The sequence below is a fragment of the Heterodontus francisci genome, chromosome 14 (assembly GCF_036365525.1).
Source record: "Heterodontus francisci isolate sHetFra1 chromosome 14, sHetFra1.hap1, whole genome shotgun sequence".
Lineage (NCBI taxonomy): Eukaryota > Metazoa > Chordata > Chondrichthyes > Heterodontiformes > Heterodontidae > Heterodontus > Heterodontus francisci.
This window is the reverse complement of record NC_090384.1, coordinates 37,604,025-37,621,782: the sequence shown is the minus strand read 5'-3', so window position 1 is coordinate 37,621,782 and position 17,758 is coordinate 37,604,025. Positions and strand designations below refer to the sequence as shown.

General features: G+C 43.9%; 1 protein-coding gene across 8 annotated transcripts in view; it reads left to right on the top strand.

Annotated features, from left to right (window-relative positions):
* Positions 1-17,758, top strand: part of ighmbp2 (immunoglobulin mu DNA binding protein 2) — a 91,671-nt gene that overhangs the window by 5,251 nt on the left and 68,662 nt on the right. For 2 of the 8 annotated variants that reach the window (XM_068046013.1, XM_068046011.1), the window contains exons 2-4: positions 4,968-5,046; positions 9,036-9,205; positions 10,063-10,258. In XM_068046013.1, the coding sequence (XP_067902114.1) occupies positions 4,976-5,046; positions 9,036-9,205; positions 10,063-10,258 (437 nt within the window). In that variant the 5' untranslated portion in view covers positions 4,968-4,975. The other 6 variants (XM_068046014.1, XM_068046008.1, XM_068046009.1 and 3 more) reach the window with 6 other exon arrangements.

The window sequence follows — 17,758 nt, the reverse complement described above, 5'->3', positions numbered from 1 at the left end:
AGTCTGTGCCGACCATCAACCACCCATTTATACTAATCCTAAACTAATTCCATATTCCTACCACATCCCCACCTGTCCCTATATTTCCCTACCACCTACCTATACTAGGGGAAATTTCTAATGGCCAATTTACCTATCAACCAGCAAGTCTTTGGCATGTGGGAGGAAACCCACGCAGTCATGCCCTCATCATTGCTCTTATTTAAGTTTAAAATACTGGTCTTGGACCCACTCCTCTCTCCCTCAAACTGAATGTAAAATTTAATCAGGTTATGATTGCTACAACCTAGGGGTACCTTAACTATGAGGTCATTAATCCCAACTCGTTGCACAATACCAGGTCTGGTATCGCCTGCTCTCTGGCTCTAGAACATACTGTTCCAAGAAATTATCCCAAAAATATTCTATGTATCTAGGCTACCTCTGCCCATCTTATTTTTCCAGTCTATATGTAGGTTAAAATCACCCCCATGATTATTGCTGTACCTTTCTGACAGGCTGCCGTTATTTCTTCCTTTATACACCGTCCTGCAGTGTGGTTAACGTTAGGTGGCCTGTACGCCACTCCCATAAGTGACTTCTTGCCTTTATGATTTATCATCTCTACCAAACGGCTTCTCCATCCTGGTTTCCTGAACTTCGGTCATCCCTCTCTATTGTGCTAATACCAACATTAATTAAGAGAGCTACCCCCACACCTTTTCCTAGCTTCCTGTCTTTCCTAAATGCCATGTTCCCTTCAGTATTCAGGTCCCAATCCATGTCGTCCTGCAGCCATGTCTCAGTAATAGCTATCAGATTTACTTATTGATTTCTATTTGCGCACTCAGTTCATCTGTTTTGCTTCTAATGCTACGTGCATTCAGATACAGAGCCTTTAGTTTTATCCTTTTTTTAAATCATTTTTGTAACCTGTAGCCTTATCTGTTGATTTACTCTTAGATTTGTGTGCTCTGTCCCTTCCTGTCAGTCTGTTTATCATTTCCCATATTCATACCTTCCTCTCTTGCCTTGTCTCTGCTCCTTGATTTATCATATCCTCTGAAATTTGATCCCTTGCCCCCACTATTCAGTTTAAAACCCTCTCCACTTCCCTAGTTATGCGGCTCACTAGAACAGCAGCCCCAGCACGGTTCAGGTGTAGACCATCCCAACGGTACTGCCACCACTTTCCCCAGTACTGGTGCCAGTGCCCCATGAACCGGAACCCACTTCTACCACACCAGTCTTTGAGCCGCGCATTAATTTCTCTAATCTTATTTGCCCTATGCCAATTTGCACGTGGCTCAGGTAATAATCCAGAGACTATTACCTATGAGGTTCTGTTTCTTAATTTGGTGCCTAGTTCCTCATACTGACTATGCAGAACCTCTTTCCTTGTCCTGCCTGTGTCATTGGTACCTACATGGACCACGACAACTGGATCCTCCTCCTCTCACTGTCCGTTCCTCTCCAGCCCTGAGCTGATGTCCTGAACCCTGCCTCTGGGCAGGCAACACAGCTGTCTAGACTCTTGCTCTTTGCTGCAGAGAACAGTGTCAATCTCCCTAACTATATTGTCCCCTACTACCATTACATTCCTTTTTTCTCCCTCCACTTGAATGGCTTCCTGTACCATGGTGCCATGGTCAGGTTGTTCATCCACCCTGCAGCCCTCACTCTATCCAAACAAGCTGAAAGAACCTCAAACTTGTTGGGCAATCGCAAAGGCTGAGGCTCCTGCACTCCTGCCCTCTGGGTCCCCTTACTAGGTGTGTAGATGAGGGTAAAGCAGTTGATGTAGTCTACATGGACTTCAGTAAGGCTTTTGATAAGGTCCCACATGGAAGATTGGTCAAGAAGGTAAGAGCCCATGGCATCCAGGGCAATTTGACAAATTGGATCCAAAATTGGCTTAGTGGCAGGAGACAGAGGGTGATGGTTGAGGGTTGTTTTTGCGATTGGAAGCCTGTGTACCACAGGAATCTGTGCTGGGACCTTTGCTGTTTGTAGTGTACATCTAATGATTTAGATGTGAATATAGGAGGTATGATGAGTATGTTTGTAGATGACACGAAAATTAGCAGTGCCGTAAATAGTGGGGAGGAAAGCATTAGATAACAGGACGATATAGATGGGCAGAGCAGTGGCAAATGGAATTCAACTTGGGGAAGTGTGAGGTGATGTATATGGGGAGGTCAAACACGGCAAAGGAATACACAATTAATGGGAAAATACTGAAGTGTGGAGGAAGTGAGGGACTTTGGAGTGAATGTCCACAGATCCCTGAAGGTAATAGGACAGGTCGATAAGTTGTTTAAGAAGGCATATGGAATCTTCTCCTTTATTAGCCGAGGTATAGAATATAAGAGCAGGGACGTTATGTTGGAACGGTATAACTTATTGGTTAGGCCACAACTTGAGTACTGTGTGAAGTTCTAGTCGCCTCATTGCAGAAAGGATGTAACTGCACTGGAGAAACTACAGAGGAGATTTACGAGGATGTTGACAGGACTGGGAAAATGAAGCTATGAGGAAAGATTGGATAGGCTGGTGGTCTCCTTGGAACAGAGCAGGCTGAAGGGAGATATGATTGAAATGTACAAAATTTTGAGGGGCTTGGATACAGTGGATGGGAAGGACCTATTTACCTTAGCAGAGAGGTCAGTGAACAGGGGGCATAGATTTAAAGTGATTGGTAGAAAAATTAGAGGGGAGATGAGGAAATATTTCTTCTGAGGATGGTGGAGGTCTTGAACTCACTGCCTAAAAAGGTAGTTGAGGCAGAAACCCTCAACTCATTCATAGGAGGCTGGATATTCACCCTGTAATCTGCAGGGCTATGGACCAAATGCTGGAAGGTGGGATTAGAATGGGTGGATCGTTTTTCAGCTGGCACAGTCACGATGGGCCAAGTGGTCTCTTTCTGTGCCTTAAACTTTCTATGATTCATTTGCTTGGGAACAAAAACAGAGAGCTGGAAATAATAAGCAGGTCAGAGAGCATCTGTGGAGGAACAAGTCAGTCAGCTGACATTTCAGGCTCAGGAGCCATCCTCAGAACTTGGTGTGATACTGATACAATAACTAACTTTGCACAGTATTTGAACTGGTCTGTTTAAAAACTTGAAAAGGCAAAATTCAAAACCCTTGGGAGTTCTCAGCAAATTTTTTGAATTCTAGTCTCTGATGAGCTGCGTGGGATGATAACCCACACGGTGTGACTCTTTGCCCTCATCACATGCAGTGTTGTAGCAAAATAATGTTAGAAACTCTGAAAGGCTCCCTGGATTTTAAAGGTGTTCCTTCTTTGATGTAAAATCAGACCCATTAAAGATTTGTCCTTAACAAACATTGAAGATGACAAGCAATACATGAAAGGTTCAGGAATCCAATCTCTTCTTGGAAGTGTTTACATGTTCCATTTGTGTAGCTAAAGCTAGATTTGTATATAAAGCACCGCTTGCTCTTCAAAGAATTTGAATTTTGGTTAATATTTGGATCAAATCTTACATTCATAATGGGCGTGTTATCTCCAGCATCCATGACACTTCTCCAAGGAAGTGCTTGATCATCATCTTAAGCCAATGTCAGCTCAGAGGAAGGTGTTATCTGCTGGCGCCCATTGTGACATATGTGAGAATCTGTCTGACATCTTGCATGGGTATGCTACCCTGAACAATATTAATGTATCTTTTCTGGTGAAGTACCCTATAAGACATGTTGAGACTTTCTGGTGCTATTAGACATAAGCAGTTTGGGGGAGGGTGTTTTAGAAGGGGTGCAAAATTGGAGTGGCCATGCTGCCCAACTGAAGCTGGCTTTGGGAGACCTGTACCTCTTCCAGGTTCGGCCTCATTTATATATTGCCAAGCAATTGCCTGCTGTAGCTTGCCAGTTGTGGGAAATCTTCTGGCTCCCACTCTGGGGAGGCACTCTCGGGGAAGGACTGCTGATTAGGCTGCTTAATGCCTGCTGCAAATGAGTAGCATATGTGGCATACCTGAAAACTACACACCTGAAAACTATTTGCATATTTAAACTGGAAATCGGTGTTCATCAATGGTGCGGCCAAGCTGCCTCTTCCCCACCCTATTCTCAACTGCTGGCTGCTTGTTTTCTTCAGGTGAAAAACAGGTGGTTGGCAGTTTAATATTGCCTGGGATATGGGCTTTGCTTGACTGTTACCATGTTGCCTGTATCTTGTCCAACAGGTAAACTACCCTACGTAGCGAGAGTACAGCAATAGTGGCTCATAGCTTTGCAATGACTCTGCAGACTGCTTGTTCTCTTGGAGGAGCTGTTGCTTGACTGGAAACACTCCCTTCACTGAGCTAGTCACTGTTGTGAGCTCATGCACAGCCTTGTTGCAGACCTATTAATATGTTGCATTGAGTATCGCTAATAAACTAGTAAAATGTCCTTGGGATAAAGTAAACCTGTGGGCTTGGACTTTTCACCTGCCTACACACAATCTCTCATGTAGGTTTAGTCTGCTGAACTCCTTTTGGTCTCTCTTTGGTTCACATTTATCAAGCAGTCATATTCTGAGTGATTTTATTTTTAGGATGACTAGCTATTTCTTCACATCTCTGCCACCTTCTTTAGTATACGGATTCTGGTATCAGTGTCTCCCTCCACGTTCTCTTGCTGGCACAACCTTCAGGTGCCTTGGTCCCCTTCTCTGGAATTCCCTCCCTAAATTCCTTCACCTCGTCCCTCCTCTTCTCCATTCAAAAACTTTTTCAAAGCCCATATTTTGATCCCGGCTTTTGTTCATACCACCTAATCTCTCCCTTCATGACATGATTTACACTTTCCCTCTCTTGTTTCCATTCATGAAGTACTTTTGGAAGTTTTATTTTTCCATTAAAGATTCTCATGCAATTCATTGCAATGATAGCTCCTTTCCTCCCACAAGTAAGTTGAAGTGAAGTCCTATTTGAAATTTTAAATGTTCCCATTTTCCTTTACTTGTTTCTTGTATAGGTGCAGCAATGGAGGTCTTTGTGTCTCAAAATTTAGAGCTACTACAAGAAGAAAGAGCAGCTGAAATTGAAGAGACCAGGTACGCTTTCTCAGCACTGCCCTTTCATTTTCTTTTAATATAAGAATTTCAAACATGATTATCAGCCCCATAGCTCCAATCTATAAATTTAACCAATAATTGAATAATTTATGGCCAGCAGTTTGGTTTCACTAATACCTCCCACTTAACTGTTACAGGAACCAAAATCTCCGACCCAAGGATTTCTGATTTAAGTCAGCCTGCTTTGTTGCATATTCATGAGCTTATTATTTGTAGAAGACTTTCTATTGACTCTGGCCCCATTATCTGTAATTTGCAATAGATTTCTAAATGAAAGCAGTACTCATACATAGTTTAATGGATATAATGAATATTGATCTGTGTTTGTAATGGCACTGCCTTCAAACAGCCTACTAGGAGTTTTTTGGTGTTAAATGTATGTGGAACAGAGGTTCATGGAAGCACAGAGTTATGAATATTTTGCAGTGTGCTCCCCTGGGCTCTGCCATTTGATGAAACACTTCCCACAAAATGGAAGGGACCCTGCACTCTCCAGAGCTGTTAGAATATACATGCAAATGAAATGGAAAGACAGTCTGCAGATGATTCACACAATGAAGGTACTAAGGGTTTACACCAATAAAGAACTGCACACATTCATTTGGAAATTGGGCTGAATATTTGCATTGCAATAGGAATTACAATCTTCAAACAGCTGAGGTCCAGTTTAGAATTGAGCTCCTTCTCTACAGCAGAGGTACTGTAGTCTGCACAATGCTCTGTAATCTGTACGGAGGCACGTAATGATGTGACTTCAGCTCATCCAAAATTCTGCTGCCCACAACCTAACTTGCTCCAAGTCCTGTTCACCCTTCATTCTTGTGCTTGCTGAACTACATTGGCTCCCGGTGCAGCACAGCCTCAATTTTCAAAACTCTTCATTGTTTTCAGATCACTCCACATCTTTGCCCCTTCCTATCTGTGGAATCTGCTCCAGCCCTACAATCTTCTGAGATCTCTATGTTCTTCAAATTCTGGCCTCTCGCACATACCTGATTTTAATCACTCCATCATGGGCAACTGTGCCTTTAGCGCCTAGGTCCTAAGCTTTGGAATTTCATCCCCTAAACCGCATAGGAACAGGAGTAGGCCATTTAGCATCTCAAACATGTTCGACCCCTCGATGAGACCATGGGTGATCTGTGACATAACTCCATATACAAAGACTGAAAGAGGAAGCATTATTTATTTTACCTTCAACAGTGTTAACAGAAAACTATCAATCTCAGATTTAAAATTGTCAATTGACCTAGCATCAGTTTTTTGTTTGTGAAAGAGTGTTCAAATTTTGACCACCCTTTGCTTGTAGAAGTTTCGTTCCTGAAAGGTCTGGCTCTAATTTTTAGGATATGTCCCCAGTCCTGTGCTCCCAAACAAGTGGAAATAGCTTTTCTCTATCTACCCTATCAGTTCCCCTTAATATATTGAAAACTTTCATCATGTCGCCCCTTAACTTTAACTTCCAGGGAATAAAACCCTAATTTGTGTAATCTTCCTCATTACTTAACCCTTGAAGTCTAGGTATTATTCTGGTATGCCTATGCTGCACATAGAAACATAGAAGAATAGGAGCAGGAGTCGGCCATTCGGCCCTTCGGGCCTGCTCCGCCATTCAATATGACCATGGCTGATTATCCAAACTCAGTAACCTGTTCCTGCTTTCTCCCCGTATCCCTTGATCTCATTAGCCCTAAGAACTATATCTAACTCTTTCTTGAATATATTTAATGATTTGCCCTCAACTGCTTTCCTTGGTAGAGAATTCCACAGGTTCACCACTCTCTGGGTGAAGAAATCTCTCCTCATCTCAGTCCTAAATGGCTTACGCCTTATCCTTAGACTGTGGTTTTGGTTCTGGACTCCCTCACCATCGGGGACATCCTTCCTGCATCTAGTCTGTCCAGCCCTGTTAGAATTTTGTAGGTTTCTATGAGATCCCCTCTCATTCTTCTAAACTCTAGCGAATACAAGCCTAATCGACTCAATCTCTCTCCATATGTCAGTCCTGCCATTCCAGGAATCAGTCTGGTGAACCTTTGCTGCACTCCTTCCATAGCAAGAACATCCTTTCTTAGATAAGGAGACCAAAACTTCACACAATACTCCAGATGTGGTCTCACCAAAGCCTTGTATAATTGCAACAAAACATCCTTGCTCCTGTACTCTAGTCCTCTCGCTATGAAGACCAACATACCATTTTCCTTCTTAACTGCCTGCTGCACTTGCATGCTTACTTTCAGCAACTGGTGCACAAGGACACCCAGGTCTCGCTGCAACAACCACCACCCCACCCCCTTCCCAATCTATCGTTGTTCAGATAATCTGCCTTTCTGTTTTTTCCACCAAAGTGGATAACCTCACATTTATCCACATTATACTGCATCTGCCATTTATTTATCCACTCGCTCAACCTGTCCAAATCATACTGGAGCTTCTCTGCTTCCTCCTCACAGTTCACACTCCCACCCAGTTTTATGTCGTTTGCGCACCCTCCAAGGCCAATTTTTTTTCATCCCTAAAGTGTGGTGCCCAGAACTACTCACAGTACTCCAGGTGTGGACTAACCTGACTTCTACTTTTTTTTATATTCTAGTCCTCTAGAATTCGAGCATTCCATTAGCCTTTTTGATTATATTCTGCACCAATTCATGAAATTTTATTGATCTGTGTACCTGAATCCCAAGCCACTTTGGACTGCCACTGTTTCTAGTTTTACAAAGTACCTTGTTCCATCCTTTTTAGATCCAAGGTGGATGACTTCACCTTCGCCTACATTGAAATCCATTTACCACAGTTCTGATCATTCCATCTGGTCTCTACTTGCTGGTTTCTCCCTCTACCTTCCATCTACATTGCTTACAATGCCACCTATCTTTGTGTCATCAGCAAACTAGGTTATGTGGCTTTCTATTCCACCATCTGAGTGGTTAATAAATACAGTAAATAGTTGAGACCCCAATACAAATCCTTGTGGGACACCACCAGTTACATTCTGCCATTAGTCTACCTTCCCATAATACCTACTCTCTCTCTGTCTTCTTCCACTCAGCCAATTTCCTAACCAGGTAAATAATATGTCTTCAATTCCATAAACTTCAACTATAGCTAACAGTCTCTTATGAGGGACTTGATCAAAAAGTTACTGGAGGTCCATATAAATAACCTCCATAGACATTCTCCTGTCCACTACTTCAGTCACCTCTTCAAAAAAATTCGATCAGATTCATCAGGCATGATCTACCCTTTACAAATCCATGCCTGCTCTCTCTCATCAGCTGAACATTTTCAAGGTGTTCAGTCATCCTATCCTTAAATATACACTCTAGTAATTTCCTGACAGCAAATGTTAGGCTAACTGGTCTATACTGACTTGGTTTCTCCCTCTCACCTTTCCTAAATAGCAGTGTGGCGTGCACAGTTCTTCAATCTGAAGGAACGGTTTCCGAATCGCAAGAACTTTGGAAGATCATAGTTACGGCATCTACAGTGTTCTCACCTACTTCCATTTAAAAACCCTGGGATGGAAACCATATTGCTTCTGACCACCCTCTTTTCCCTAATCTAATTGTAAAAATACTTTTTGATGTTGATATCCCTTGTAAGTTTCTTTTCATACTACCTTTTTGTAGTTCTTACTGTCACCCTTTGCTCCACTTTCTTTCCCTTTAATCAGGATCTGTGCTATTTATTGCATTTTTGTATATCCATATCCGTCTCTTTTCACAAGTAGAGCTCTTGCTCCATGCAGACTCTCTATCTCTCCTCCCTTGTCGCTCCTTAAAACATATCTCTTTGACCAAGCTTTAGACCACCTATTCTAATATCTCTTTGCATGGCTTATGTGTTAAATTTTGTCTGGTAATGCTCATGTGAAGCACTCTGGGACGTTTTACTACTTTAAAAGTGCTATACAAATGCAAGTTGTTGTTGACTATTTTGCAAAGTTATCTTCATGTGGTTGCTTTTAGGGCCTGGCAGGAAAGCATCTCTGTAAAAGAACTCCAACGGCGAGGTGTCTGTCTTTTGAAGCTTCAGGTGGCAAGCCAGAGAACTGGACTGTATGGACGCTTTCTTGTTAGCTTTGAACCTAGAAAGTATGAGACCAATGCTGCACTACCCAGCAATAACTTTAGCCCTGGTGTGTTATATTTGTTCTTTAATGCTATCATATTTGTTGCAACAAAAGTGTATAAGGTAGAACACTGCAATAACTGACTTTCAGTCTTATTCAGCTCTTCTCACAAAGGTTTCAAGACTGCCAGCTTCATGCATACAGATCTTCTAAGTTTCTCAGGTTTCATATTTACTTAAATAGTCAGGCCTGTAGCTGGCTTCTTGTATGTATAGCCATCAGTCATTTCTTTTCAAACCACATTAGTTTACCCTTTTTGTAAAAGCCTTTCTCTTTTTCAGTTGAATGAAGTGCAGTATGCACAGGGGAATCATCAGTGTTGTTTATGATAAGTTGCCACAGAATCATTTTTTTCTCTGCCATCCTTTTCACACAGGCAGATATCTGGGCATTACTCAGTTTCCCTCCTGTATCGGGCTCAGCAGACTGGAGATTGAATCTGTGTCCCTCCGCTCTACCAGACAAGGGATTCAATTCAAAATGTTGTAAATCGAATGTCCAGGATGTGCCTTCTTCATTGATCAGACAATTGTACAAGTCTGTGGAGTGAATTAAAATGATATGGTTCTTTTTTTTTTAACCATAGGAAATGTTTTAGACTGTAATAGAGCTTCTGTTTGATAAGTGCAACAAAACAACAATGTGCCCTTTTATTCATTCATGGGATGTGAGTATTTCTGGTAAGGCCAGCATTTGTTGTCATCTCCAGTTGCCCTTGAGAGGGTGGTAATGAGCCGCTTTCTTGAATCATTGCAGTCTATGTGGTGTAGGCCCATTAGTGTAACATTTCTTTTGTGTGAAATTCATAATGCCTTGGGTAGGGGAAGGAAAATGCATTAATTTTCGTTGTTGTTGTTGTTCAGGGGATATTGTGGGTCTGTATGATAACCAAGGCACCACTCCATTGGACCAACTTGCATCTGGCATTGTGACACGCATCACGCAAAAATCAATCACTGTCGCCTTCGATGAATCCAGTGACCAGTTAAGCTTTGACGGTGACTGTTCCTATAAACTTTTGAAACTGGCTAATGATGTCACTTACAAAAGACTGAAAGAGTAAGCATGATTGATTTTACCTTCAACAGTGTTAGGCCTTAAGAGGTGAATGCTTTAATATCTTCTACTTTTAAGCAGAAACAAATTAAAGGTAGGTATGTTAGATGCATCAGCAGTATATACCAGGCTCTTTTTTTATGTTGTATTTAAACTGTTCATTTTGTCCTAATTGGATTCAGTTGTCATATAATTTTAGTCGTATTGCATACAGGCATGGGAATGAATAACTGCTTCTGTGATAATACATTTAGACATACATGTCGAGATTATAGGAGATCCCTACACTATTAAACTGAGATTGATTTCATCTACCAACAGAAAATTCAGATCTAGATTCTAATTTCGGAGAGACACAGGAACAGAAGTAAGCCATTTAGCCTCTGAGCCGTTCCAATATTGAATGAGATCACAGCTGATCTATGACCGAGTTCCATATCCCTGCCTTTGCCCCATATCCCTTAATACCTTTGGTTAACACAAATTTATCAATGTCAGATTTAAAATTAACATTGACCCAGCATCAAGTGCCATCTGTTGTAAAGAATTCCAAACTACTATCCTTTGTGTGTAGAAGTGTTTCCTCATTTCACTCCTGACTCCTGAAAGGTCTGACTGTAATTTCTAGGTTATGTCCTCTTGTCCTAGATTCTCTAACCAGTGGAAATAGTTTTTCTCTATCTACTCTATTGGTTCCCCTTAATAACTTGAACATTTCAATCAGATCGCCCCTTAATCTTGGAAATTGCAGGAAATACAACTTCAGATTGTGTAATTTCTCCTTTTTATAATCCTTGGCATCCAGGCACCAGTCTAGTAGAAACAGTGCAGGAAACACTTAGCAGGCCAGGCAGCATCTGTGGAGAGAGAAGCAGAGTTAACATTTCAGGTCTGCAACCTTTCGTCCGAACTGGCAAAGGTTAGAAAAGAATTAGGTTTTAAGCAAGTGAAGGTGGGTGGGGGGGTTGCTGGTGGGGAAGGGAACGAAAGGCAAGTCCTACTCAGGCCCTCTCCCTCACTTCTCTTTCCAATACATTGATGACTGTTCTCACCGTGAACTGGAAAATTTCTTCAATTTTGCCTACAGTTTCCACCCTTCTCTCACCTTTACACAGTCTATTGCGGACACTTCCCTTCTCTTCCTCGACTTCTCTGTTTCCATCACTAGGGATAAGCTCCTTACTAATATTCATTATAATGCCACCGACTCTCACGGCTACCTTGACTACATTTTCTCACATCATGTTTCCTGTAAGGACTGCCATCTTATCCTACCAGTTTCCCTGCCTCTGACGCATCTACTCTGATGATGCAACCTTCTACAACATGTCTTCCTTTTTCCTCAACCGCACATTTTCCCCCCCCCCCCACTGTGGTTGACAGGACCCTCAACCGCGTCTAACCTATTTCTGCACTTCTACCCTCGCCCTCCCACAGAGCTGTGACAGGGTTCCCCTTGTCCTTACTTTCCACCCCAACAGCCTCCACAGCCAAAGGATTATCCTCCGCCATTTCCGTCACCTTCAGTGTGATGCCACCACCAAACACATCTTCCCTTCCCCTCACTGTCGGCATTCTGAAGGGATCATTCCCTCCACGATACCCTGGTCCACTCCTTCATTGCTTCGACACCTCGTCCCCTTCCCACAGCATCTTCCCATGCAATCGCAGGAGGTGTAATACCTGCCCTTTTACTTCCTCTCTTCTCGCTATACAAGGCCCCAAGCAATCCTTTCAGGTGAAGCAGCGATTTACTTGGACTTTCAATTTAGTATACTGTATTCGCTGCTCACAATGTGGTTGCCTCTACATTGGGGAGACCAAATGCAGATTGGGTGACCGCTTTGCGGAACACTTATAATGTGCGGTGTAGTGGTTAGCACTGCAGCCTCACAGCTCCAGCGACCTGTGTTCAATTCTGGGTACTGCCTGTGTGGACTCCCTGTGTCTGCGTGGGTTTTCTGTGGGTGCACCGGTTTCCTCCCACAAGCCAAAAGACTTGCAGGTTGGTAGGTAAATTGGCCATTATAAATTGCCCCTAGTATAGGTAGGTGGTAGGGAAATATAGGGACAGGTGGGGATGTGGTAGAAATATGGGATTCGTGTAGGATTAGTATAAATGGGTGGTTGATGGTCGGCACAGACTCGGTGGGCCGAAGGGCCTGTTTCAGTGCTGTATCTCTAAACTAAACTAAACTTCTGCTCAGTCTGAAAGCATGACCCTGAGCTTCCTGTTGCTTGTCATTTCAACATTCCCCCCGCCCCGGTGCTCATATCCACATTTCTGTCCTTGGCGTGCTGCAGTGTTCCAGTGATATCAATGCATGCTCGAGGAGCAACACCTGATCTTTCGATTAGGCACTCTACAGCCTCGCGGACTCAACCTTGAGTTCAACAACTTCAGAGCACGACTGGCCTTTTTAAAATTTTATTTTATTTTTTAACCATGTGCCTGTTTTTTTTCGTGTGGACAGAGCTGCTTATTACCCTACCGTTAACACTGTCACTGGACTAATGCTTTTTCTTTCACCGCAAGCATTAACACGCTCTTTGCCTTTGTCCAATGACAGCTTTGTTATTTAATCTGTCCTGCCCTCTGTCCTATCATACAACTTCCCTTTTGTTCCCTACCCCCACTGACAACCACCACCTCCCCCGGCTTTACTTGTTTTCCAGCCGACAGTGAGGGGAAGGGAAGATGTGTTTGGTGGTGGCATCACACTGAAGGTGATGGAAATGGCGGAGGATGATCCTTTGGATGTGGGGGCTGTTGGGGTGGAAAGTAAGGACAAGGGGAACCCTGTCACAGCTCTGTGGGAGGGCGAGGATAGAAGTGCAGAAATAGGTTAGACGCAGTTGAGGGTCCTGTCAACCACAGTGGGGGGGGCGGGGGGGGAATGTGCGGTTGAGGAAAAAGGAAGACATGTTGTAGAAGGTTGCATCATCAGAGTAGATGCGTCAGAGGCAGGGAAACTGGTAGGATAAGATGGCAGTCCTTACAGGAAACATGATCTGAGAAAGTGTAGTCAAGGTAGCCGTGGGAGTCGGTGGCATTATAATGAATATTAGTAAGCAGCTTATCCCTAGTGATGGAAACAGAGAAGTCGAGGAAGAGAAGGGAAGTGTCCGCAATAGACTGTGTAAAGGTGAGAGAAGGGTGGAAACTGTAGGCAAAATTGAAGAAATTTTCCAGTTCACGGTGAGAACAGTCATCAATGTATTGGAAAGAGAAGTGAGGGAGAGGGCCTGAGTAGGACTTGCCTTTCGTTCCCTTCCCCACCAGCAACCCCCCCACCCACCTTCACTTGCTTAAAACCTAATTCTTTTCTAACCTTTGCCAGTTTGGACGAAAGGTTGCAGACCTGAAATGTTAACTCTGCTTCTCTCTCCACAGATGCTGCCTGACCTGCTGAGTGTTTGCAGCACTTCATTTTTATTTCAGATTTCCAGCATCTGTAGTATTTTGCTTTTATTATTCTCTTAAATCTATGCTGCACTCCCTCCAAGGCCAATATATCCTTTCTAAGAGTGAGGGGACACAGTTCAGAAGAGACAATTTGCTTGAGTGAGAGACATTTGGTGCAGAGGGTGAAGAGGGGCTCCTTTTCCTATATTTTTCAGCTTCCAGCAGTTGGTGAGTTTTCCTTCTCTGACTCCAAGGTCGGTGATTGCAACTTTCCATTACTTCAGCTTGACCATAATTCCATAAGTTTTAAGGTACCTGTGGATAAGGATAAGAGTAGTCCTCGGGTGAAGGTGCTAAATTGGGGGAAAGCTAATTATAACAATATTAGGCAGGAACTGAAAAATTTAGATTGGGGGTGGCTGTTTGACGGGAAATCAACATCTGACATGTGGGAGTCTTTCAAGCGTCAGCTGATTTAGAATCCAGGACCAGCATGTTCCTGTGAGGAAGAAAGACAATTTTGGCAAGTTTCGGGAAGTTTGGATAACACTGGATATTGTGAGCCGAGTCAAAAAGAAAAAGGAAGCATTTGTAAGGGCTGGAAGGCTAGGAACAGATGAAACACTTGAGGAATATAAAGACAGTAGGAAGGAACTTAAGCAAGGAGTCAGGAGGGCTAAAAGAGGTTGAGAAGTCATTGGCAAACAGGATTAAGGAAAATCCCAAGGCTTTTTATACATATATAAAGAGCAAGAGGGTAACCAGGGAAAGGGTTGGCCCACTCAAGGACAGAGATGGGAATCTATGTGTGGAGCCAGAGGAAATGGGCGAGGTGCTAAATGAGTGCTTTGCATCAGTATTCACCAAAGAGAAGGACTTGGTGGATGATGAGCCTGGGGAAGGGAGTGCAGATAGTCTCAGTCATCTCATTATCAAAAAGGAGGAGGTGTTGGGTGTCTTGCAAAGCATTAAGGTAGATAAGTCCCCAGGGCCTGATGGGATCTACCCCAGAATACTGAGGGAGGCAAGGGAAGAAATTGCTGGGGCCTTGACAGAAATCTTTGCATCCTCATTGGCTACAGGTGAGGTACGAGAGGACTGGGGAATAGCCAATGTCGTGCCTTTGTTTAAGAAGGGTGGCAAGGATAATCCAGGAAATTATAGGCCGGTGAGCCTTACGTCAGTGGTAGGGAGACTATTAGAGAGGATTCTTCGGGACAGGATTTACTCCCATTTGGAAACAAACTTATTAGTGAGAGACAGCATGGTTTTGTGAAGGGGAGGTCGTGTCTTACTAATTTGATTGAGTTTTTTGAGGAAGTGACGAAGGTGATTGATGAGGGAAGGGCGGTGGATGTTGTCTATATGGACTTTAGTAAAGCCTTTGACAAGGTCCCGCATGGCAGACTGGTGCAAAAGGTGAAGTCGCACGGGATCAGATGTGAGCTGGCAAGATGGATACAGAACTGGCTCGGTCATAGAAGACAGAGGGTACCAGTGGAAGGGTGCTTTTCTGAATGGAGGGATGTGACTAGTGGTGTTCCGCAGGGATCAGTGCTGGGACCTTTGCTGTTTGTAGTATATATAAATGATTTGGAGGAAAATGTAGCTGGTCTGATTAGTAAGTTTGCGGACGACACAAAGGTTGGTGGAGTTGCGGACAGTGATGAGGATTGTCAGAGGATACAGCCGGATATAGATCGGTTGGAGACGGGCGGAGAAATGGCAGATGGAGTTTAATCCGGGCAAATGTGAGGTAATGCATTTTGGAAGTTCTAATGCAGGTGGGAGGTATACAGTAAATGGCAGAACCCTTAGGAGTATTGACAGGCAGAGAGATCTGGGCGTACAGGTCCACAGGTCACAAAGTGGTAATGCAGGTGGATAAGGTAGTCAAGAAGGCATACGGCATGCTTGCCTTCATCGGTCGGGGCATAGAGTATAAAAATTGGCAAGTCATGTTGCAGCTGTACAGAACCTTAGTTAGGCCACACTTAGAATATTGCGTGCAATTCTGGTCGCCACACTACCAGAAGGACGTGGAGGCTTTGGAGAGGGTACAGAAGAGGTTTACCAGGATGTTGCCTGGTCTGGAGGGCATTAGCTATGAGGAGAGGTTGGAAAAACTTGGATTGTTTTCACTGGAACGACAGAGGTGGAGGGGCGACATGATAGAGGTTTACAAAGTTATGAGCAGCATGGACAGAGTGGATAGTCAGAAGCTTTTTCCCAGGGTGGAAGAGTCAGTTACTAGGGGACATAGGTTTAAGGTGCGAGGGGCAAAGTTTAGAGGGGATGTGTGAGGCAAGTTTTTTACACAGAAGGTGGTGAGTGCCTGGAACTTGCTGCCAGGGGAGGTGGTGGAAGCAGATACGATAGCGACGTTTCAGAGACATCTTGACAAATATATGAATAGGAAGGGAATAGAGGGATATGGGCCCCGGAAGTGCAGAAGGTGTTAGTTTCGGCAGGCATCAAGATCGGCGCAGACTTGGAGGGCCGAATGGCCTGTTCCTGTGCTGTACTGTTCTTTGTTCTTTGAATTATTAACTGATTGTACAGAGATGGCAGGGCCGGTGGTGTGCTGCAGCTGCAGCTTGTGGGAACCTGGAATGCACTGCAATCCTGGACAATCGTGTCTGCAGCTTGCACGACTTCAGCTCAGAATTGCTGAGCATGAGACTGAGTTGCAGACATTGCAGAGCATCAAGGGAGGGAATAGTTACGTGGACACTTTGTTTCAGGAGACAGTTACACCCCTTAGAGTAGGAAGAACGTTAGAGTTGTCCAATGGTCAGGGACGTGCGGGAGTGACTGCAAGTGTGGCAGGTAAGGGGAGTCAGCGTGTATTGATGGAGGAGCCTCAGCCAGCAGGTACGAGATCTTTGCTACCTGTGTGGATGAAGAGAAGGACTGCAAGGTGGATGAGTGGACTGACCATGGCACCATGGTGAAAGATGTCATTCCAGTGGGGGGGAGTGAAGAGGAATGTGGTAGTGATAGGAGACAGTGTAGTCAGGGGGACAGATATTGTTCTCTGTAGCTGCGACCGGGAGCTCCGATGGCTGTGTTGCCTGCCCCGGTGCCAGGGTTAACGACGTCTCCTCACAGCTGGAGAGGAACCTAGAGTGAGAGGGGGAGGATCCAGTTGTCGTGGTCCATGTGGGAACCAGTGACATAGGTAGAACCCGAAATGATCTGCTTAGAGAATTTGAGGAGTTAGGGTCCAAACTAAAACGCAGAACATCAAAAGTAATCATCTCCAGACTGTTACCACGTGCAAATTCGCAAAGGGTCAAGCAAATTGGAGAACTAAATGCGCGGCTCAAAGAGGTGTGTGGGAAGAAGGGGTTTCAATTCTTGGGGCACTGGCATCAGTACTCAGGGAAGAGGGAGCTATTCCATTGCGATGGGCTGGAACCAGTGTCCTGGTCAAGCGCATAACTAGGGCTTTGGATAGGGCTTTAAACTAAGGGGGGTGGGGGGGAGGGAGGGTTTGGGTAAAGGGAAATTTGGAAATCCAAAGAGAGAGGTCAGGGCATCGGAGCAGGATAGTGATGTGGGTTACTCCCGACAGAATGTGACAAGAGATTAACAAACTGTACATTAGCAAATAAGGTCATTGCAGGGAATAGAGGTAAAAAATGAAATTCAAGGTCCTTTTATCTGAATGCATGAAGCATCTGTAATAAGATAGATGAACTTGTGGTACGAATAGAGGTAAATGATGTAGATCTAATTGCCATTACCGAGACATGATTACAAGGAGATCAAGGCTGGGAAATAAATATTCCAGGGTACGCGATATTTCAGACAGACAGACAGAATGGCAAAGGAGGAGGGGTAGCCCTGATAGTAAAGGATGGCATAAAGACATTAATAAGATGGGATCTGGCCTTAGAAGATCATGAAATAGAATCCAGTTTGGGTGGAAATTAGAAATAGCAGGAGTCAGCCAACACTGGGAGTAATTTTCAGGCCCCCGAACAGTAGTTATAATATTGGACGGAACATTAAACAGGAAATTATTGGAGCATGTAAAAAAAAAAGTCATGTATTAATTGTGGGGGACTTTAATCTGAATATAGACTGGGACA